The sequence below is a fragment of the Passer domesticus genome, chromosome 13 (genome assembly GCF_036417665.1).
Source record: "Passer domesticus isolate bPasDom1 chromosome 13, bPasDom1.hap1, whole genome shotgun sequence".
In the NCBI taxonomy this organism is placed as follows: Eukaryota; Metazoa; Chordata; class Aves; order Passeriformes; family Passeridae; genus Passer; species Passer domesticus.
In genome coordinates this window covers 9,455,269-9,478,949 of record NC_087486.1, presented here as the reverse complement: position 1 = coordinate 9,478,949, position 23,681 = coordinate 9,455,269, and the positions used below count along the sequence as shown (strand labels likewise).

The window sequence follows — 23,681 nt, the reverse complement described above, 5'->3', positions numbered from 1 at the left end:
AATTCTGCATGCTTCTGTTTGCTTACATGGAGATAAGGATAGAGGTCTCTGGATTAAAAGTGTCATTAAGGAGGCACATTGTGATTATAATTATGATTTTACAAGCTGAGCACTGTGCAGAAGCTGGCAGGGCTGCTGCTGAGGTTCTTCAAGGAGTGTGTGCCTTTGTAAAAGGCTGGAAGAAACTACAGGAGGATTTTCTCATACATAAGCTGAGGAAAAGGATTATCTGTGGAACAGCTAACAGTTTTTATTTACTGTGAAAATCTGAGTCTCACTCTCAATTTCCCATCAAGATAAAATGCAGGCATTTGGTTAAAATGGTAACTTAATGCTCCAGAGGTTTAATTACCACCACTCTATAATCAAAATCAACACAGAGTGCAAGCTGTAGCTCCCAACTCCAACAAGAAATGCAGCTTCCCACAAAGCAGTCAATAAAAAGAAGATATATAGCATGTGCTTGGATTTTGTGGTCCTTCCCACAGCTGAACTTGCAAATCTGCTATTGTTAATGGTTTTCTTTCAAACCTCAGGTTCTCCCTTAGCTTTTATCAAGCTCCAGAGCTCCTTATTTCTACATTTTAACTTTCTCTGCGTATAATACCTACATACAAGGTACTGAATTAAGGGAATTCACAGTGCTGGAAGCTAAATTTCCAGGTTTTTTTCCCTGTACCAACAGAAAGCACTGAACTAATCTCTACAGTGGTTATTATTGAAACTTTATAATTGCCTTGGTTGGAAAAAGTGTCATGAAAGCAGGGATGTCTTCTGGGCTGAGGCTGGTGTGATCCCTGGCATGGAGCTCCACAGATCAAATGATCCATCCTCCTCCAGTGCAGTTCCTGGTGCTTTTCTTTAAGGACTTCAGGACTTGTGGGTCATAGGACCAGCCTGGGTCTTGCTTAGGACAGTTTTTTCTCTGCAAGTTGAGATTTCTTTTCTCCAGAGCCTTCTCCCAGGGTATTTTCTGAATGGGGCCGTGGTGCTGTGCCAAGTGATGATCCCTGTGAAAATTGCACATGCTCTGTTTTTTTATGTTTGTTCCCTTGCAAGTCAGGTTTCTTGTGAGCAAAGCTTTTACCTGCCCTGCAGCCACACCCCTGCCAGGCAGCAGGGCAAAGGTGTCCAGCACAGGCACTGATAACAGTGCAGTCCTCTGCCCTCTGCCAGGGCCTGAGCCCTGAATTTACATCCTGGGATGCTCCCAGATGCTGCAGTAGCAAGCACAGAAGTTGCTCTCCAAAAAAATTTTGCTATGGTTTCTGCCCTTTAAGCAAGGGTTAATTTTCCTCCTCATCAGCCCCCAAAAAAGCAGCACATTTTGTGACCTGCTCCTACCGACTTGTGGAAATAAGAGATACCCTGTTAGCAATCCCTGTCCAAACAGTGCTGGACTGGTTAGTGCCAGCACTTTCCATCCAGCACTAGTATTTGTTTTTCCATGCTCTTAATCTTAGAAATTGAATTGAGTCTGATAAAAGTGACTTCCTGAATATTGCATAACAGTTTACGTCTGTCAGGAGGGAAGACAAACAGACCTGACCTTGAACTTGAAAAGTTTCCTCCCAGCAGGTAAAAGCTTCCAAAAGTCTGAGCAGGGGCTCCTTGTCTCCTCACTGTCCTGGGACAGCAATGAGGCTTCCCTGGCAGCCATTCCCTCCATAAAAAAAGCTCTGTAAAATGCTCTGGATCCTCCTCTGGGACCTGAGAATCCCCCGGAAAGAGCTGCAGCAGGAAGGCAGCTTCATGTTCTTGCTCCAAAAAGGAGGCAGAGGAGAAATCCTGTCCATATCTGGCAGGGTTTAGCCTCCAGGGATTAATTAAAGGCTTTTTCAGTTTTTCTTTCAAACCTCACAACATTCATCCCCGCCTCACTGAATAGGGAAAAGGGAGAGGCATTTTCTCTGGTGAAGCACCAGCCTGTTTCAATTTTCAGTTTTACATTGCAGTAATATGCTTTTCCTAAGGGAATACCACAGGAAGGGCAAACTTTGGCTTCTCACCACTGGAGCATTACGTCATTAAAACGAGCTGGAAATCTGAGCAGCGGGCAAAACAAATTCCCTAAACTTAATAATTCCCCCATTCCTTGGTGCTCCTGTCCCTCTCCCTGCCCACAGGCAAGGCAGGTGGAGGTGCTGGCAGAGCCAGCAGGGATGGGGAGCAGTGAACGAGGAGTGGGTGATGATGCTACAGGAACAGGGAGGTGTTCTGCATCTTCTGAGCAGCTGGCACTGCTGGGCTGGGACTAACAGAGCTCTGGGGCAGCAAAATCCTTTCTTCTTTGACTCAGGCTTTTGGTGGTGGTTGCAGTGGGGGGAGAAGGCTCCACCTGGCTCTCAGGACTCCCTGTGAAATATTTGGGGTCTTTTGCACAGCTTTCCCACTACCAGAAAAGCGCAGGGCTTGGGAGACTCTGGGTTTTTGGGCAGCATCCTGAGGAAGCACCACAGCTCCCAGCTCAGCCCACCCGAGTGCCTGGTGCCCTGCAGAGCCCCCGGCTGTGCCCTGCAGTGTTTGTTTTCTGACCCCATTACCTATTCCAGTTTGGTTTTCAGCTGCTTAGGCTTGATTATTTTAAACCCCTCGATCTGATTATCAGCAGCCCAGCCAGGCCAGATATGGGGATTCTGGGGGATCCCCGGCAGTGTCACAGAAGGATAATTTGCCTCTCATTCATGCTTCTCAGGGCGTTGGTGAGCTGAGAGGGCAGGGGAAAAATTACAGGGATATTCCAAAGGGGGGAAGGCAGCTCCCCGTGCAGCCCCCGTGCCACAGCCTGACGAATCTCAAACTTTGCTGCAGGATGCAGAACCCTGCTGCCGTGGGCGTGTGGGGAAACGCTCCTGGCAGGCGCCCAGCACCCCCGGAGATCTGTGATGGGCACCACGGCACACACCAACCCACGCTGGCACGGCAGGATGCTTCTGGAAGCAGAGCAGCCCAGGGACACGCTGGCATGGCAGGGTGCAGCAGACTGGTACCCAATCCAGGCATCCCTGTGCAGCCTTTCCAGAGCTGCCTTGCTCTTGCTTTTCGGTTTCCTATTGTTGTCCTAGAGCTGTTTTCCTCCTCCTCCCCCCAGCGGGATGAAGAAGCCTCCAGCTGGCCTAGGAGGCTTATCAGCTCTGTCTGGCTGGGTGTTAACAGTTTATTTGCATAAGTACCTGTCCCCGTCATATGCCGCCTGCCTTTGTGACTCACTGTAGCTGTTTATTTTTCCTCCAGCAGCCAGGCTTGCGGCTGCTGCTCCCTGAGGTATGCCAGGGCAGATGCCAGCACCCCAGGGCACAGTGGGATGCCTGGCACGCTTGGGGCAGGAGCTCACCCTGGCTGGCTCACCCGCTCCTCCTGCCCTGCGGGACCAGCTTGGAAATTAAATGTAACTGGCCGGGTCCTGATTTCTCCTGGCTGTCAAGATAAAATTAAACCGAACCCCCCCCCATTTCACACCTCAGCAGCTGTCCCTGGCTGGGGAGAGCAAGGCTTCACCTGGGACCACAGTCCCAGCTCCTGTTGCAGGGAAGGGTGATGGGGAGCTGCCTCCTCCCTGCTGATGGCACTCAGATCATGAGTCCAGATCATGAGTCCAGCTCCTGGCCCTGCCCAGGACAATCCCAGAAATCCCACCATGTGCCTGAGGGTGTCATCCTAAGGGAATTTGGACACAGTCAGCTCTGTCAGGCTTGGTGCTGTTACCATTCCCTGGGGAGCCTGTTCCTGCTCTCGACCCCTCCCTGGGGGAAGAACTTTTCCCTGATACCTTTATTTTAAGGAGCTGAGATCTTTAAAGTGTTTTCTGAACTCAGCTCCAAAGGCAGAGGCAGTGTAACCTGCCAGACAAACTCTTGGGGCTGTGCTAAAGCAAGCACTGTAGAGCTCTGCTCCGAGTGTTGGTCGTGACCGTGGAGTCACCTCCTGAGCCAGGAGCCAAGCGATCTTGTTTCTGCTCATTAGCTCTGAAAGGTTTTTCCATCCATAATAAGAAAGTCATTAATGTTAAACTTCCACTGCCAGGTAGGACTGATTTGAAGATTACAGCCACTATAAAGGGGGGATGCATTGCATATACAATGTGTTAAAGTCCTGGCATGCAGGAATTGGTGCCTCAATGGTTGCCTGTCATCTGTGGAGGTCACCAAAGCTCATCCATGGAGCTCAGACAGATGTGGGGCTGCTCAGCAGCCTGGAAGGGGTAGTGAAGATGGCTACTTTCAAAGGGAAAAGGTAAATTCAAATCAGTAGCATCCTCTGCAGAAGAGCTATAATCCTGTCCCAGGAGATGACAGAATTGGTGATCCAACATGTCTCCATGCTCTCCTTGCTGTGATATTTAATTAATATGGTGCATAGCCCAGAGGTCCTCAGTGTTCACAGATAGGAAATGCTCAGTGTGGGACCTCCTCTCCAAGGATCTACCAAGACTGACTTATCTTCTCCTGAATGTGGCCCAGAAACCTGGCTGCAGTTGTGTGGTGTGTTCTGCTGATGTGTTCTGCTTCCCCTCCATGGCTGATGTGCCAGTGAATCAGCTGTCCGTCCATCCATCCATCCATCCATCCATCCATCCATCCATCCATCCCCTTCTAAGATGTAAAAGTTATTTTAGACATATATCATTCATCATATAAAATGCCTTTGACACTGAGCTGTGCAGGTGTGCATTGCTCCTTTGACTGGGAGATGGGATGGATGGATGGATGGATGGATGGATGCTGGATGGATGGAGGGATGGATGGGTGATGGATGGATGATGGATGGATGGATGGATGGATGGATGGATGGATGGATGGATGGATGCTGGATGGATGGAGGGATGGATGGGTGATGGATGGATGATGGATGGATGATGGATGGATGGATGGATGGATGGATGGATGGATGGATGGAGAGATGGATGGATGCTGGATGGATGGATGGATGGATGGATGGATGGATGATGGATGGATGGATGGATGGATGGAGAGATGGATGGATGATGGATGGATGATGGATGGATGGATGGATGGATGGATGGATGGATGGATGATGGATGGATGGATGGATGGATGGATGGATGGATGATGGATGGATGGATGGATGGATGGATGGATGGATGCTGGATGGATGGATGGATGGATGGATGGATGGATGGATGATGGATGGATGGATGGATGGATGCTGGATGGATGGATGGATGGATGGATGACGGATGGATGCTGGATGGATGGATGGATGGATGATGGATGGATGGATGGATGGATGGATGGATGATGGATGGATGGATGGATGGATGGATGGATGGATGATGGATGGATGGATGGATGGATGGATGCTGGATGGATGGATGGATGGATGGATGGATGGATAGATGGATGGATGCTGGATGGATGATGGATGGATGGATGGATGCTGGATGGATGGATGGATGGATGGATGACGGATGGATGCTGGATGGATGGATGGATGGATGATGGATGGATGGATGGATGGATGGATGGATGCTGGATGGATGGATGGATGGATGGATGGATGACGGATGGATGCTGGATGGATGGATGGATGGATGATGGATGGATGGATGGATGGATGGATGATGGATGGATGGATGGATGGATGGATGGATGCTGGATGGATGGATGGATGGATGGATGGATGGATGGATGGATGCTGGATGGATGATGGATGGATGGATGGATGCTGGATGGATGGATGGATGGATGGATGGATGATGGATGGATGATGGATGGATGGATGGATGGATGGATGGATGGATGGATGATGGATGGATGATGGATGGATGGATGGATGGATGGATGGATGGATGGATGATGGATGGATGATGGATGGATGGATGGATGGATGATGGATGGATGGATGGATGGATGGATGGATGGATGGATGGATGATGGATGGATGCTGGATGGATGGATGGATGGATGGATGATGGATGGATGGATGATGGATGGATGGATGATGGATGGATGGATGGATGGATGGATGGATGGATGGATGGATGGATGATGGATGGATGGATGATGGATGGATGGATGGATGATGGATGGATGGATGGATGGATGGATGGATGGATGATGGATGGATGGATGGATGGATGGATGGATGGATGCTGGATGGATGGATGGATGGATGGATGGATGGATGGATGAACTTGGTGAGAAGAAAGAGGGATTTGGCTCAGCACATCCAGCCTCAGCTCTGACTGTGTGATGTTACAGGGCAGACCAAAGTGTGTGAGAAAGAAGTGAGCATGGAAAGGCAGATAATCAGTAATTTGCTATGAGTATGATCATGGAAGAGGATCAGTGGATTTGGTTTGTCCAAAGAAAAATGCAGAGAGAGAGAGAAAACAGACAGAGAAAGAAGCAACCAATACACCATGTGAACCATTCAAAAAGTGGTTAAAGGAGCAGAACCACAGAAAGATAAATTCATGAAGCCAGGAGACTGCTGCAGGAATCTCATTATAAATATCATGTTAAGATCAAGAAATCCCTGACTTTCCATCTTTATCTCTTCTCCTTAAATGCATTAGCAGCTGACTTGTCCTTCTGGCTACTCTCAGGTCTTTCTGAGATGTTGCTTCCCATTCCATGTGCTTCCCAATCCAGGCTGGGTTTGCTGCAAGGGAACACTGATGGAGTGTCCATGTCAGCCCCACTACAGTTAAAACCAACCCTGTAAGCAAACCTTCATAATTGTATTTATGACTTTTGGATGAGATAATGGTTTTCCACTTTGAAAAGAAAGCTCACTACTTCAACATTTATTTTCTGTAAATGCCATGGCATTTATATTGCAACAGGAGACTATTCAGTGACATTATCTGATAAATATCGTGTTATACAGCTGCAATTTACAATGCATATATTTTTAACGGTGCTTCTAAGCTAAATTAAATGCTTCTAAAATATGGTACTTAAGGAAAACAAATGCCTGTTCTAGCAATTTTGTTTTTCAGGGTGCACTATTTTTTTAAAACCAGATACCATCTTCATCCTGTCAGGCAGTAAATTATGCACTTGCACTTTCATAAACTCTCCCCTTGGGAACTTAGTCAATGAAATGGAAATGTCTTTTTCACACCCTCCAACTCCAGAGAAATACAGGGAAATAGCCAACTTGGTTATAAAGTGAATGTCTAGAGGGAATCCATATAAAGTGTGGATTAATGCAGTCCTGATGCATGTATTGTTTAGCATATGTACCATCCACTCAAATGGTGCATTGAGTTGTGACTGGGATCATTAATGTCTCCTTTTTTCTGAATTGGGAGAGTAATTGCATGTTCTCTGCTGGGATCTGCAGGTATGAAGACACTCTCTGGCACTGGACTGTGAACCTCCCTCCCAAGCCAGGATACCTGCAGGAGGAGGAAAGCTCTGCTGGCCTGCTCAGGGAGGAAAGCACGACACCATTTACACCTCAGTTGGTCTTTCCTGTCTTGTGGGGTGGGACTGGGCAGGACAAGGGCTGGAATGGCGTGTCCTGCCTGTGGGATAGCCTTTCACAAGGGAGAGCAGAGCGACTGAGGCAGCTGAAATCGATGTTCCCTGTAGGTCCCTTCCAAATGAATTATTCTAAATCTACTTCTATTTTCACCATCCATCACCCAGAACCACGGAGTTTTGCCTGTAGCAGTCAAATGTCTCCATGTGAAGCCCTGTGTGGTCCAAGGAGTTGTGTTACCCCCTCGCCACATCACGTGTGGAAAGTGTGAAAAGCCAGCAAAAAGGCAGCAGAGGAAAGGAAGCCAGGGAGGGATTGGCAGGGGAGTCTGCTGAGATGCTCAAGGATCCCTGAGAAGCAGGAGGAGCTACAGGAGCTCTCCCGAGCCAGGAAGGGCACTGAAGCTGTTCACCTGACTACTGATGGGCCTCATTTTCCCCAATGTACCTTTAAGAGCCCTCTAAAAGCCCCAGCTCTTCCACTCTGGGGGATGCATGAAATGTGAGATGTATTAGATGCATTCGGCAATAGCAGCAAACTTAGAGAAAACAGGAAAATCAACAGCAACAACAACAGAAAAAGGAATCTTGAAATTTGGCAGAAAAAAATGCAGTGCAAAGCCCACAAGAAGGTGAGCATCTTTGCACAAAGCCACTCACGGATGCATTCCTTAAAGGTAATCCCTTTAGACAGTGTGAGGCTGCCATTTCTTTGAAAGATATTAAAGCAGCTGTTGCTAGAACACAGAGAATTACTGAGCTATCTGCCAAGGGATGGACCTTTGTAATGCTATATTTACTTTCTTTTTTTTTTTTAATTTACAGTTTATTTTGATACCAAATTTTCAGCTAGTGAAGGTAATTGAGACTGCAAACAAAATCTCACTATCCACTGATCTGCCAAATCAAATTTTTTCTCCTGTAAGTATAGTGTTTTTCCTTAGCTTCAGAGAGGAAAACAATTATGCAGAATGAATGAGAAAGCAAAGGGGTTAGTTTAGGAAGGGATTAGTTTATATAATGACCATAGCAGCCATCTCTCCATTGATCTGTCGTAGTTCATTCCCAAAGATGTGAATTATTACTATTGTTATTTACAACAGAGCTTGTCCATTTTCCTTCTGCTGCATCTGCTTACCACTCTCCAAATTAACACATATTTCATAAAAACTAAATATCCTGACTATAGCTGGGACATTGGATGACCCCAGCTGGGATATGAATGCAGCAAGATTCTTCCCATCTTTGTGTTGCCCTCCTGGAACGACTGTGCACTGCCCTGGTCCTCAAAAGGAATCAAAGTAGCCATGAGGCTATTTGGATGACTTTTGGCTACCAGAGGCCTCAAAAGAGGGCATCTAAGGCAGTAAATTAGTAGCTGTGTGTCTCCTGTGCTGTTTGCAAGTTGTGTGGTGTTTCTGAGGGGTCTCTAGGAGCTCTCTGTCTCTGGAGCAGCTCCTGCTCCATGATGTGCCCCCACACCAGCACAGGGGCTGGGTGGATGGCAGCAGGAATGGCTCAGGGAGCTGAGCTCCCCTCGTGGCTTCTTCCCTAGCTAATGTCAGAGAACAGAACAGCTCTAAAGGTCTTCAAAATGACATGGGATTTTTGTTCTCTTTGGGGACTACTTGCACTCCCATGGACCAGTCCAATCCATCTGGTTCTCCTGTGCTGTGGCAATCAAATTTGATGCCAACATGGCAACTGGGCTTTCCTCCTTCTCTCTCCTGTCTGCACTGAGATTTTCACTGGCTCAACTCTTACTGAGAGACGTTTTTCAATCAAAGTGTTGAAGAGTTCAACGCTTGTTCATCCGCTTGTTCTCCTGAAGTTGCTTTAACACTTTTGTAGCTCTAAGGTGAGCCAATTCACCTCTAAAATTCAGGTATTCACACCTAATCACTCCAGCAGGGTGGGAAGCAGCCCTGAGGTGACAGCTCTGCAGCATTTTGGGGGACTCTGAAAAGTGATGGGATTTAACTCTGAAGAACTCATAGAAAACTCACAGAGCCTCTGTCCTTCACTTCAAAACATCTGTTAATTCTACTTGTGTGCTCACCATCGAAAGGCTGCCTATATTTTTCCTTTCAGGTTTGCGAAAATAAGCACCGGTGAATGAAGATGAAAGAGAAATGTTGCTGGTTTCTTCCCTGGAGATCGTATTTCTTACTTGTTGCATAACTGCTTATTTTAGCATCAATCAGCCAAGCCTTTGTTGTGCAGACAATTCTGTCCTTTTAAAGGATTTGTGCAGTATTGTTTCTTCCAAAACGCATTTTTTTTTGTTTTTATTATTAGATTTATTTGCTATCTTAGCAAATGCCAACTGACAACACCCTGCAACACCCTGTCAGAGCTCTTCATAAGTGTTACATAAATGTCATACTATGTAAACTGCGTGTTGTATGTAACATATACATGACCTTTCTGGAGAACCATCCATCAGGTGCTGTGTGTGTCACGTTCATGCATTTGTACACAAACTGTGTTTAAGTGTGCATATATGGTAGCCAAAAATCCCCTAAGGGGAGTACTCAAAAAGCAGAGATGTCCAAACTCTTGTCAGTGCAACTTCATCTACACCCTTTAGCTGAAGCAGAACAAGACTTCAGTTGCATGTCCAGATACTCCTTTCCTTCTGCACCACTGTGTGTGCAGTGAGACGGTCAGAGAGGGGCTCAGCAATGCCATTGTTCAGCACACAGCCTAGGCAGAGCACATTATCCAGAGCACTACACACACGTCTGGCCACTTTTGGATTTCACAGCAACAGAAAATACATCTCCAATATTTCTCCGTGCAGTTTTCAAAGCAGAGCAAGGTGCTCATGTTCTGGATGGTAAAAATCTACTCAGGTTGCAACCAGGCATGCTGTGGACCTGCCATGCCCTGCCATGAGCTTCTTGAGAGGTGTACTCCAGAAATCCTGGAGAAATGGCCCAGAGGGTGGTAAGGCTGTAGCATGCTGCACAGGACCAGAGCAGGGACCTGCAGGTTCCTCAAAAGACAGAATTATTAATTTCCTCATGGCTTTTTCTATGGCACTTTCCACTACACTGCCTCAGTGCTTCAGCACCTCCATTAATCCTCCCCAAACACTCATTCTGAAGATGGGTCAGAGTGACACATGGATGGATTAAGGTCAGTTTTGACTAATTCAGGGCACTCCATCTGAAAAGCATAACGTCTGCGTTTTCAGAGCATTTAACATGATACAGCACTTCATACATGCAAGCACAGCACCCACTGCTTCCAGCTGCACAAAGATGGATGTCAGCAATTCAGGCTAAAGGCTTCCAGCCACGCACCACACTGTGGGCAATACAGCCAGCAGCAGCCAAAACTTTGGGTTAATGACTTGTAGTGTTACGTAGCCTGTGGCAAGGGCACGGAGAGAATCTGCTTTTTGGGAGAGTTTTATCCTTTTGTCACAGTCTGCCTGTGTCTTGCAGCCCTTGCATCGCTCCTTGGGCAGTCTTTGGTTACGCAGGTAAGATGAGAACATGGCCAAAATTTGTTTCCTTTTTGACTAACAGAGCAGATCCGTGCTGCGCAGGTGTCACAGAGAAATCAGATTGTGACAGTGTAACTAAGAACTGCGTTAGAGTATGTGTGCACAAGAAAATCGCCAGGAATTGGTACAGAATGCCACGGTTTGGACACTTCCCATGTCCTGACCAGGTAACACAGTGACCTTCACAGCATCCCTTAAGGCAGACTGTGCTGCACATGAGGTGGGATCTGTAGGTGAAGTCCTGTCTTAAAGACAGGGGCTGTGCTCATGAATCCCATTGCTCTTGTAATCCCAGGAAATGCTTTTTAGTCAGTAGCTGCTGTTTCCTGCTCCCTGGGGGGCTGCTGAGAGGGCTCTGAGCACCTGAAGCAGCAGGTGCCCCAAGAGCAGCATTTTGAGAGATTTCAGCTGCCAGAGCTGGGCATGTTTATTGCTGTGTGGTGAGCTGCTCTTCAAAACCCAGTAACATCACTAATTTGGGTGGATCCATCTAAAAGACTATAAAAGGCTGCTTCATGCCCAATTTCAGCACTCTGCTTTTGGTGTTAGTCCTAAGAACCACAGCAAGCCCAAGAATGACCAAAGTGATGCTCTTCTCCTACTCTGCTGTCATCCTTGGAAGTACCACAGGACTTGGAATGTTTGGAAAACATTCAACACAGGCTGCCAAGGCAGAAAGTTACAGCCTAATTCATTCAAGTTTGGTAATTTATAAGAAACCACAACAGGGATGTAAGTTGGGGAGCATCTGGCTATCGTAGCTCTGGTTCCTAATGGTTCATAATTGGTACTTCACAGTTTTAGGGCTGACCAGCTTAATGAATCGAAATAGATGATGGCAGATTGTCACTGAAAGACAGTCTTTAACTCGAATTTTAATCTTCTGCAGCAATGGTTTAAGACAGTGCAAGCCAACTTCTGTAGGGCCCCTGGGAGTTGGGGTAGATGTATGCTGTACATCCAATTATTATTATTATTATTTTAATTTAAGAAGCCGTTTCCATCCCGAAAGCACTGCTGTCGTTGTTTTTAATCCTGTGGAAAACAGCTGGCAACAGGCAGCCCTGAACCACCCAGAGCCCAAAGCACTCGTTTGGGGAGTGCACACAGCGGGGTCACCCCGCGCGGCAGCCGCGCCGCTCCGCGCCTCTCCGCGGAAACTCTGCGAAGTTTTTTTGGGGGAGCACACGCATGCACACGCACGCACGGGCCGGGGGGCTCTTCTGTGGCGGTCGCATCCCCAGCCCCGCCGTTTCGCGCCCCTCGAGCGGCCGCGCTGCCGGCGCGGAGGCTCCGCGTCCCCCCCCGCCCCCCCGCGGTTCCCACGCCCCGCGGCCGCGGAACTTCGCTGCGCGGGTGCGGGAGGGCGGGAGCAGCTCCGCGCCGCGGCCCCCGCCCGCCCCGCGATGGGCAAGAGCCGTCTTTTTGACGCAGGAGAAATGGCAAATTTTAAGTACGTCATTAATATGGCGCCAAAACCCTCTTTTTTTTTTTTTTTTTTTTTTTAAGTATAAGCTTATTTCCTTTATTTATTTATTTACTTTAAAGGTTGGCGAAGCCGCCCCGTGTACGCGTGTGCGCGGCGCGGAGAGGGGGAGCGGGCGGGCAGGCGGGGGGGGGCGGAGGAGAGCGTGAGTGTGTGCGGGTGCGAGTGCGGGTGCAGGGCCGGGCTGCGGGGCGCCGGGGCTGCGGGCGAGCGGCGCTGGGGCTCCGGGCAGCGCCATGGGGCCCCGGCGGCCGGCGGGGGGGTGAGCGGGGCGGGCGGCGGCGGCGGCGGCGCGGCCCGCGATGGGACCCGCGCTGCCCGCACCTGGCCCTGCCGCGGCGCCCGGGGAGGGGAAAAGGCGAAGAAATTGAAGATTTGGGGCGGCCGAGGCGGGGGGGGGGTGGGTGGGGGGGTGGAAGCACCGCCACCATTATCCGTCCCCGCTCCGAAAGTCGCTTCCCCGCCTCCCTGCCGGAGCCGGAGCCCGGGCGGCGGCGGGGCGCGGAGCGCCGGAGGAAGTGCGGGGTGAAAAAGAAAGAGAAACAGGCGGGCAGGGCTCGCCCGGCCGCGGCGGAGCGGCCATCTCGGCTGGGAGCGGGACCGCATCCATGGAGTTACCGGGCGGGCGCTCCTAAGGAGGGCCCGGGCGGCGCGGCCCTGGCAATGACACCGGATTGAGCCGCCGAGGGGGCTCTCCCGGCCGGGGACTGCGGGAGCATCCCCCGCCCCCGCCTCCTCCCGCCTGTCACCCCAGAGACCGGCGCAACTCCGGGCGGACACTCCTGGCCAAGGTAAAGGCTCGGCGGGGTGGCGGCGGGAGCGGGCTGGGTTTGCAGCGGATGGTTATTTTGCAGCTCCCCCTGCTTTTGCTGTATACATGTCTTTTTATTTTTTTATTATTTATTTTTTTCCCCTCCCTCCCCCGGCCGCCGGGCGGGGGATGTGCACCATTCCCGGGGCGGATGGCGCACGGTGGTCACTCTCCTTTGGAAGTGCGGGAGAGGGAGGCGGCGGGGACGTAAACAAGAACTTTTCAAGGCTCGGCTCGCCGCTTCGCCCCTTTATTCCCCGAATTAATGACTGCGGCAGCGGCCCCGCGCCCTGCCCTGCCCGCCGGGAGAGGAGGGGACGCCCCGGCGCCCCGCGGGCTCGGGCGGGCAGCGGGCTCGGCGGCGCGGGGCCGGCAGCGCGCTCGGCAGCGCAGGGGCCGCGGGCGCGGAGCGCTGCGCGGGGCCGGGATGGCGGTGCCCGGGGGCGTGGCGGCTGCCGGCTCCCGCCTGCCCTCCCCTTCCTCCCCCCTTCCCTCCCTCCCTCCCCACCGCGGGGCTTTCCCCGCCGCCTTCCCCCGCCGCACCGCGCCGCTCGGTCCCGGGGCTGCCGGAGGCTCCGCCGCTCCCCGCACGGCATCGCCCGCGCTCGGAAATGTGAAACATCCCGCGGCCCCCCGCGCCGATGTCCCCCCCCAGGGCCGCCCCTCCTTCTCTCCCCGGCCACCTGCCCCATCCCCGGGCGCCCTCCGCATCCTCGGGGCAGCCGGCGCCGCTCCTGCCCCTTGCCCACCTGCCGAGCCCCGGCCCGGGCAGGGCGCGGGGCTGGGAGCGCCCCCGGCTGCCCCGGCCCGGGTGGGAGCAGCCAGCTGGAAGTTGGGAAGCGCTGTAAAGGCGGGAGGCTGCTGGATTGTCAGCCTCGGTCGCAATGAGGGGAAAATACATTTCTCTCTCTCTCTCTCTCCGTACCTATACGTTTTGAGCGCTTTTTGAGCGGGAAGAGAAGGATGGCATGGCGTTCACAGGGAAAATCCTCAGTGCCTTTCTCAGCCCCCACAGTGGAAATTGTTTTGAAGGGTTGAAGCCAGCACCCTCCAACCGCTTGGACAGTTCTAAGAGGAGGTTTTGCTTGGGGGGAATAAAACCAATTATCTGATCTCAGCCTTCTCCCCAGGGGTAAGGAGTCCAGCTTTTAGGAATGGTGTTTGACCTTTAAGCATTTATTGGCTACTGGGGTTAAAATAAGCTTGAGATAGGAGTAAAAATAGCTTGCAGAAAGGTTAAATCGAAGGTTAAATTTGTTTTTCTTAAGAAAATTGAGGCTGATGTTCAAATATGTAGGCTTGGAGCAAAGGATGGAGGGTGCACATTAGGGGGTCTGTAGGCAAGGAGATGCAATTCCTTTAAAGTATTGACGGCTCTCAATGGTGTTTGACACCCAAGTTCTGAAAGTTGGTGGGTGGGTGGTCCTTCCGACCAGGTCTGGTCTTTACCTTTCTGTGGGTTTTCATCTTTCACAAAGATTGGAGTATCTGTATCTCCTGTTGATTTCCTCTGAGTTTTTGATGCTCAAGAGACCTGCAGGATGGGGCAGCTGGCTGTGGCTGTGGAGCTGTGCCTGGTGTCCCTCCTCATGCCCTGTGTCGCTGCCTGCACCTTCCCCCAGGAAGGCAGGGGTGGCCCCAGTGCCCTCAGTAACCTTTCTGATTACCTGTGCTCTGTCTGGGCTTGCTAAAGAAAAAATAGATAATTATAAGGTAACGAGTCAGAAGTGGCAAGTAAAGTTATAAACGTGAGTAGTAAAGAAAAAAAAGCCCCTTGTAGGTGTGGAGAAAGGCAAAGCACAGGAAGTAAACGAGGGCTTGTTTTGTTTTAAATTGAAATGAGATTAAATTTTGCCCTGGGGAGCCAAGACAGCAGCGTTGGTATGGAGGAGAGGAGGGATGGCTTGCTCCTCACCTGGGCACCTGAGCTTTTGCTGGAAAGCTGGGGCTGGCAGCAGCCTGTAGAGGAGGCGAGGGACAGACGAGCCCCGGCAGGCAGGGGCAGGCTCCTGCTGCCCAGAAAATGGTTGTTGTAGGTACCGGGATCCTGCTCTTTAGCATTCACACTTTGCAGGGTTCCTGGGGAGATCAGGAAAAGCGTCTCCCAGCTCTAGGGGCTGAGCACCACGATTTGCTGCGGGTCTGGCTGGCCCTGCTGCTGTGCATCCTTTGGTCCAAAAGTTTGCCCTGTTACTACGAAATTGGGGCTGTGCCAGTTTGGGGGATGCTGCTGCTCTCTCAGAGCCTCCTGTAGCAGCGCTTGGCTCCAGAATTTGTTCATGGGAAAAGGCAATGGGACGAGGACAACCCTCCCACGGTGTACTGACTGGGATGTTCCAGCCCTCCACCCTTTTTATTACACTTTCTAACAACTGGCTGGTGTTCCTAGACAGAGGGAAAGGCGCGTTAGAGGCGGAGGGGATGCGTCGGGAGCAGCCCCGGGGCTCGGTGCAGCCGGCGGGCGCAGGTGCCGGGGCGGCTCCGGGACGGGGTCCCCGGCGCGGGGTCGGTGGCCGGAGCCGTGTGCGTGCCGCTGGGGGCACTATGTTCTGTTTGTGTTCCTATTTCTGGGCTGGAAGAACAAACAGGGAAGTGGTTTTTCTGCAGTCTCATTGCAGCTCACAAACAGAGCACATCATTGAGCCGGTGTTGCTCACAGCGTCAGAGGTGACGGCGCGGGGACCGAGCGCGGCGCATCCCTCAGCCTGCGGGGACGCTGGGAGGAGGTGATGACCAAATACTTTCCTTTTTTTTTTTTCTTTTTTTCTTTTTTTTTACTGCAACTTATGCAGGTTTCTGTGCCTGTTCCCTGTGGAAGTGGGGAGCAAAGGCATGTATGGATTTCTCTATTTGCTTGCCACGATTCAGAATGGTTCGTTCTTGGAAACAGTGGAAACAGCCTCTGCACAGGGTGCTGGGATGCCTCTAAAAATCTCCAGATCGCACGTGGAGTTGATGTGCAGAAGAGTTTGCAGGGAGCTGGGAAACATCAGGGGGCTCTCCAGAGCACAGGGCTGGTGGAGGGGGCTGCAGAGAAAGATCTCTGTGCTAGCTGAAGCTGGATGAGGCATTTCGGTTTCGTGTGGATGGCAGCGGGTGCCTGTCCCTGGCAGCGTGCCCAGCTGAGCTCAGGATCTGGGCACAGGCATCTCTGTGTGCCAGCAGTAGTTGCCTTCACCTCTCCCAGGTTGCATGGGCTGGGCAAAATTACATTCCCAAGAGCTCCTCTCCAGCCTTCCCCTGCTGTGAGGCAGGACCAGCCAGCCTGAGGCCATCATCCCCATTTTAACACCAATCCTGGTGCTAATTTGTCCAAGGACATAGTGATTTACATTTGTTTAGGCTGATGAAGGGCCATCATCTTCTAGGTTTAGCATTTATCTGCCTTTCTCAGCTTTGAACAAAGGCAATGCTAAACATGTGTTGGTTTGCAAGCAGTTCAGTTTTTGGTTTCCAGGCATTAGCCAGGGCTATGCCTGTGGATTTGAGTTGCAGACACTTCAGGGGGATGTTCATTTGTTTATAAAAGAAACCCACATCTGTTTCTGTTTGAATTTTTTAAGCAAGCCTACATAGAAACCTTTCACTTGGTTTCTGGCTCTGTAAAAACTAGATTTTGGGCCAAGTTTGACCTAACAGTGACCTTTTCAAAGTATTACAAATTTTTTTGGTATTTGTTTATGACTTTATTAATGATGCCATGTGGGGAATGGGTCAGTTAAAGGTGAAATTAACTTCTAATGTAAACAAAAGATTAATTTTGGAGCAGAGACGATATTTTGTGGGGACTTAAGTTGCTCAGTAGTTCACCAGCTGAATTGCTCCTGAGAGCTTTTGGGAGCTGGAGCTCCAGCCCTGGGAGGGATGTGGGCAGCGAGCCCTCCCCACCCCCCAGCCACCCCCTGCGGGTGCCAAAAGGGTGGTGGGAGCTCAGCCACCATCAGACTTTATAACTCTGGGATACAGATGGGGAAATGGCCCAATTACCCTTCTACAGTAAATTCCTCTCTTAAGTGCCATGCGGTTTACTACTGTTTGGCTGCTCGAGATGAGTCCCTCAGAAAGCAGCATCTTCTTAGCACGGTCTGCAGTGTAACAATTTTCTGGAATGTCCTGGTTTTGGCCAGAACTTTTGCTCCTTTCAGGCACACAGTGTGCCATGCCCTGCCCAGCCTTTCAGTGCTGCTGTTCAGAGATGCCTGCACTTTGCTCAAGCCAGAATTTCATTCACAAATTTAATGCAGTTTGGTTTGGAGGATGCTGTCTTGCATCCTGCCAAACAGTGGCAAAATGATTTACTGAAGTACAGACGCTATTTTTACCTGCAATGTGAGCCACTTCTGTATGTGAATATCAATTCATCTTGTTACGTAGTGAGTGTGTTAATTCTGTAGGCAGCTGTAGGACAGCAGCAGGGTCCAGGCACCAAGTTCAGTGAGAGGGATGATCAGTGCATCTCCTCATACGTATCAGCCAAAAGCAGTGCCAGCCTCCTGCTACCTGAGCATTGATTGCAAACCTTTTTCCCTGCCTTGGAAGGAGAGTGATGTCAGTGATGCTGCCTTGCTGTAAAAGCAAAGATGGGAAACCTGGGAAATCTCACTGGCTATCAGTAGCATTCCTTTGCTTCACCTCAGGTGTTCTTTTCCCTCCTCTTGGCTTTGGTTTATTTAATCTCTGTGATTAGGAGCTCCAGAATCAATAAAAGCCTTGCTCTTTGTGCTCCAAATGTCTGTTTGTCACTTCAGACCAGTAGGAACCAGTTTAGAAGGTTGAGGTAGGATTTTCACTAAAAGTAAGTCAGCTGCAGTTAGAGCTATCTTCTATTTCATTTCCCCCAAGCAAAATCTAATGGCTATTTGGAACAAGGCTGGTTTAATAACATCTGTTTCCCCTTGAATCACCAGGGGAAAAGTATTGATATTGCCATATTCTTAGGGAGTGTTTTAAGTCACATTTTGACAGGGCAATGCCTTACTACAACACTGATAGTTAAAATGTTTAGGATATTTTGTAGTATTTTCCTTTATAATGCTGTGATAGCACATATATTGTAAAATACAGCTATTACAAGGTTTTTATATGCTTATGTGGAACATTTCTTGATGTTTGGGGGAAAATGCCATGCTCTAGTTTGCTATCCCAGTCTGTACCTGCTGCAACCAAACCACACAAACCCAGTGTTTCATTATCATTCCCACTTATCATTTGTGGAAGCAGTAGTGGGTATAACATTTGAACACATTCAGACTCTTCGAAAATATCTCAGAAAGTACTAGGAAGATTTCAATGAGTTAAGACTGTTTCCTGTGGATGTATGTTGACAGCTATCCAACTAGCCTGTTGGATAGTTGTCTGGTGCACAGGTAGCCCTTTCCATCCAGAGCTGCCCAAGCCCTCTATTTGGAGCCACGTTGATCAACCACCAGCCACAATGGTAAAGTTTGGATTTTCAGAAGTTAAAATACCTTTCTTCTTTTTTTTTTCCTGAAGCACCTACTTTGAGTTCCGAGCGCTTGGCTCCCAAGGGGTGAGTTCAGGAGAAGCTGCTGATTTCGGGCACTCCTGTGGCTTGTTCAAAGTCTCAAAGCAAATCAGCTGAGCTTGAAAGGGGTCTCCTCATCAGTGCAGTGGTACCTGCTGCTGTGACTGCAGCTCTGAGGGGATGGAGCAGTCAGGGCAGCTGAGCAGAAGCCACTCACCCACCCCTGGGAGCTCTGGTGCCAGCTCCGGGCAGCGCACAGTGATGGGAGGTGCTTCCTGTGTGACAGATACTCCCGAGGTATTAAAAGAAGTAGATAGGGCTGAATGGGAAGATGAGTCAGAGGGTAAAACCCCAGGCTTGTGGTACACAGGGGTTCTCTTCAGCTCCGGGATGCTTGTACTTCCCCCTGCAGACATACCGAGAGTGTGCAGTTTCCATTCTTCTGTCTTCACTCTTCGCTTTGCAGCTGGGACAGGTGGTTCCCAGAACATCTTTTCTCCCATCCAACAGCACTGTGGTCCCTTGAGGGCATTCTCTGGTCCTGTTGGAGCTTCCTCCCTTGGCAGTGCTCTTGCAGAGGATGAGACATTTGGATGCAAATCCTGCACAGACAAATTTCCATGCAAACTGAGTGATCCAGATGCACCCACTGTAACTACTGGGGGTGGGAATAGATGGTAGAAAGACAATTAAAGTTTTTTTTAAAAATCCATGAGAATTGTTTTCTTGCATTTTTTTCAGCCTCTGGGTAGTTGTCTGTCCTGAGGATCAGGACTGACTGGTGCTGGGGTAGGAGGGTGTGCAGATACTCAGATAGCACTGCTTTGGTGCTGAGATGAGTTTTCTGGACATGAAGTGTAATGTTCCATTTCTTTTGTTACAGATGGAAGAAAAACGACGCAAGTACTCCATCAGCAGTGATAACTCGGACACCACTGACAGTAAGACCTTTAATTCAAAGCTTTGAACAAGATTCACCTCCAGCAGTCAAAATGCTTGAATAATTACTTTACAAAGAGTGGAGGAAACTGCATCTACTGGGAAGTCTGCACAATGAATAGTGTGCAGGGCTGGGTTTGTCAGAAGTGCAGCAACAAGCTGATATCAATTTATTTAAACACTTGGCTGTGGCTCCTCTTAACTGATGAGAGTGTCTCCCTCGTGTGAGGAGTCTGGGCGAGGAGAGCTGCTGATTGCAGATCTGCTAACGAAGCAGCAAACACCCTTTGTAGATGAGTTGTCCTTTCCTGTGAGCTGCAGCCTGAGACTAGTTTGCTCTTGATTTGGGTTGTACCAGGGGAAAGGGAAGTTTTTACTGGAGTCAGAGTAAAACTGGAGCCGCATTGTTCCCTTCTTGCAAACTGAAGAGTGATGCGGGAAAAGGGATAAGGCTCAAGCCAGCAAAACCTGCAAGCCCACGCTTGCTTTTCAGCATCTACCTCACTTCATCCTCATTCAGGAAGGCACAGAAGCATGTGTTCAACAATAAACATGTGCAAATGTGCTGAATTTTGGCTATAAATAGAGCACTCTCCTCTCCCACTTATTCCAGGGTTTCACCCGCTGCAGACATACCGCAGTGCCTCGGTGTTCAGTACCCTCAAGGCACCAGCCTAATCCCTTGTCTGGACTCTGGAGTTTCTTACTAGTTGCTCTTGGTTTCTTACAAATGTCACAGTAATTTCATCTGGGCCGTGCTGGGAATTTGCTCTCCACACTTTACAGGATCTGGCTGCTGGATATCCGAGAACGAAAGGGACTTTACTAAAGACACTAAACTTCTGGGCTTTTTCCTAACAGGATGATGGAGAGATTACAGGGGGTTATGGAAAGGCTGATCTTGCTGGGTTTGGCTGCTGTTCCCACAGCTTTAGCCAAAAATACTGTCAGTGTGAGTGGAGTTTGCACCACGGGAACCTGCTGTTGGCTGCCAGCGGGGACCCCCATCCTGCTGGAGCCCAGGGGGCCTGGGGGCTGAGCTGTGCCTACAGAAAGTGTTTCAGGCTCTGTCAACACCCTTGCTTCTCGTAAAATGAAACATCTCTATCTCAGAAAAGGGTTTGTTTTGGAAGCCTTGCTCCAAACTTCCCGTCTCCTAATCCCCAGATGCTCAAAGGCTTACGGAGCCGAGCTGTGCTCGCTGGCTTCGCTGCCTTTCGGGGGTAAGGCATCTTTAATCATGGTATTAAACAACATGGCCTTATCTCTGTGGGGCTTGGATATTTATGCTGCAGGTGATATCTAAGCTTTTGACAAATGCTCTCCTGCAGGATAGCTGTAAACAGAGTGGTGACCTTCTTTTTCATGCCTCTGCCAGGAAAGGGTAGTTGTGGTGTGTTTTCCAAGCCTGTATAGCTGTAGCATCACATTTTAGCTTGAGAAGAGGGGGCAAGGTGGAAATTAGTGCTGATCTCTCTATGAAAGCTGTGAGCTGCTGCTGCTGCACTCCTTGGAGCAGCTTGCTGAGTAAAGCAGAGTGTCCATGGGGCTGCAGTATAGGATGTCTGCTCTGGGCTTTGTCTACACAGTCCTGTAGTGTTCTGAAGTGTTATAAAGGATTTCATTTGTATGGAACCCTCTTTAATAACATCTGGCCTGCAACTTCAAAAAACAAGCTGTCTTTTGGGAACAGGTGATGCCCCCACATTTGGCCTTCATTTTGTGAAGTACAAGAAAGTGCACTGCAAGTAAAGAATGCAGGTCGAGCTGGCGCCTCTTCCCTGCCAGGAAAAGTAAGCATGTGAAATTTACCTGGGCTCAGCTGCCTGAGCTGCTGGAAGAACAGTTTCCCACTGCAGTGGTACCACAGCCTATCCCCTGAGTAAGCTCAGCTCCTGGCTCCACAGTGTTTGGATGTTGCTTATGTACACAGTAGTGTTTCCTCCTATTTAGCCCTCCAAGGATAATATCAGTGTTAAATAGGCCTATTGGTAGTTATTTTGTTGCAACCTGACAGAAACATTTTTATATACTGGAATATGGAGGGGTCCTCCTATACAGAAGACTGAACTGTCATCATTATTATACAGAAATTCCAATGATCAGTTGTTATTTATTATTAACAAATACAGTCTTAGAGTTAAGTGATAATGATACAGATGGGTTGGAAATAAAGATCAGTAGTATGTGGTTCCAGCACATTTCAGGCTTTAGCTACCCTTCCCTTTCAGGGGTGGCAGCAGTGGTGATGATACTGCACAAAAAAAAAGTCATGTGAAGGTGTTATTCCATCTTAGTGCTGACCCAAAGTGTTGGCTGGAGCAGTGGGCTGGTGAGGTCAGGAAAAGCTTTGGCTCTTCCCCAGGTAACCTGTCTCTGTTGCCTTGTTGCAGGTCACACCACATCCACCTCCAGATGCTCCAAAATTCCGAATACCAAATCCCCCTGGTCACGGCAGAAGGAGAAGAAGCCTTCTGAGGTACGTGGGCTTTTAGGCTTTTCCCAAAGGAGAGTTTCCCATGGGATTGCACTTGCCCAGAAGAGGAAACCAGCGTGCCCATGGCTTCTGTGGCAGTGGGTGCCAGGACAGGGTATCCCCAAGGAGGCAGAGCCCGTGCTGCAGAGCCACCACTCCCAACAGCTGTGTCAGCCCCAGCTCCCCAGGGAGGCAGCTGATGGGGACACACAGTGAGCATCTCTGCTGAGGGCTGGGGGTCCTTGTGCCCAAACCCACCAGTGGGGGTCCTTGTGCCCACTCCATCCCTGCTGAGGCAAGAGAAGTGAAGTGTGATGGGACTGGGAGGTCCCACAGTGCTGGGGTGGCTGCATACCAAGATTCCCTGGTTTGGGTGCCCTCCTGGGTGCCCTGTTTTTATCGGCACAGGTCACAGCCCTGGTGGCAGGGGAGGGTGGTGTGGAGACTCCTCCCCATGCACAAGTGGGAGGCGTGGAGAGCTGTGAAATGAGAGAAGCACAGCTGAGTTGCAGGTTGTGCTGTGTTGGTTTCCCCCTGTCACGGGGCTCAGGGACAGAGCTGAGGCCATCAGTGTGACCTTGCTGCAGGGTTTCCCTCGCTGGTGTGGGCAGTGCTGCCATTCTGGGGCCACTGCCCACTTCACCTGCTGGCTCTGGAGGGCACGGTCTGGGCCTTGGGTGGGAGGAGCTGTTTGTCCCCAGGACTGTTGGAAGGGGTGGTGCTGTGTCCTGTTTTCCTTTTGTGCCTGGGATACATTTCCACTGGCCATGGAAACTATACCAGGCATGAGCTGCTGTTGTAGCAACCGCGGTGTTTGGCAGTGGTCATCTTCATTTCAGCAGCAGCGTGAGCAAAGCCAGAGGGACATTGTTCTCACATTCCCTTCCCTCTGGACTGGGGTCTGGAGTCAAACAGTGCTAAGTTTAGCAGCAGATGAAGCTGGCATGGCTCATGTGAACTCCCCATTTCACCTCTCCTGACGCTGTGGCCTGGTGAGCACAAACCTCTGTGACATCCTCCTTTTGCATCAAGCTGAGTAGAGATTTTGAGGTTTTCCTGTGGTCACTGCCTGAATTACAGCTGCACTTGGTTCTTGCTGCTCTGATAGGTTTACATTGTAATATCTGTGTTGGCAAAGGACACAGACTGAAAGAGTTGAAGTTATTTGTGCCTTGGATGAAGAGAGGGACTGGAAAGCTGCTACTACCAGCTGAGTTAGTTGGAAATAGTCCAGAGAGCAAGAACCAGGGGTGCAGATGTCACTGGCTGCTAACAAGGCTGTTGGAAAATTGAATATTAGCACTGGTAATGTTGGGTTTTGGTTATAGATGTGTCTCTCAGTGTGGGTGTGGGGGAGATTTCTGTGAGCTGAATCCTCCTTTGGAAAGTGAAGCATTTGGGGCATCTCCTCCTCCTGTGGCACTGTTACCCCTCTCTGAAATGACTGCCCATCCCTGTGCCTGATGTGTCCATAAAGGCCTTGGGTGAGCCCTTTAGGTGCTGTCAGGAGTCCCTGCCA

At 50.0% G+C, this 23,681-nt stretch overlaps 1 protein-coding gene across 4 annotated transcripts in view; it reads left to right on the top strand.

Moving 5' to 3' along the window:
- Positions 1-12,346: 12,346 nt before the first annotated feature.
- The window catches only part of JADE2 (jade family PHD finger 2), a 73,430-nt gene continuing 62,095 nt past the window's right edge, over positions 12,347-23,681 (top strand). For 2 of the 4 annotated variants that reach the window (XM_064387968.1, XM_064387965.1), the window contains exons 1-3: positions 12,843-13,242; positions 19,631-19,688; positions 22,080-22,165. In XM_064387968.1, coding sequence (XP_064244038.1) covers positions 19,631-19,688; positions 22,080-22,165 — 144 coding nt within the window. In that variant the 5' untranslated portion in view covers positions 12,843-13,242. Of the gene's footprint in view, positions 12,419-12,842; positions 13,243-15,869; positions 15,989-19,630; positions 19,689-22,079; positions 22,166-23,681 lie in introns of those variants that run through there. The other 2 variants (XM_064387966.1, XM_064387967.1) reach the window with 2 other exon arrangements.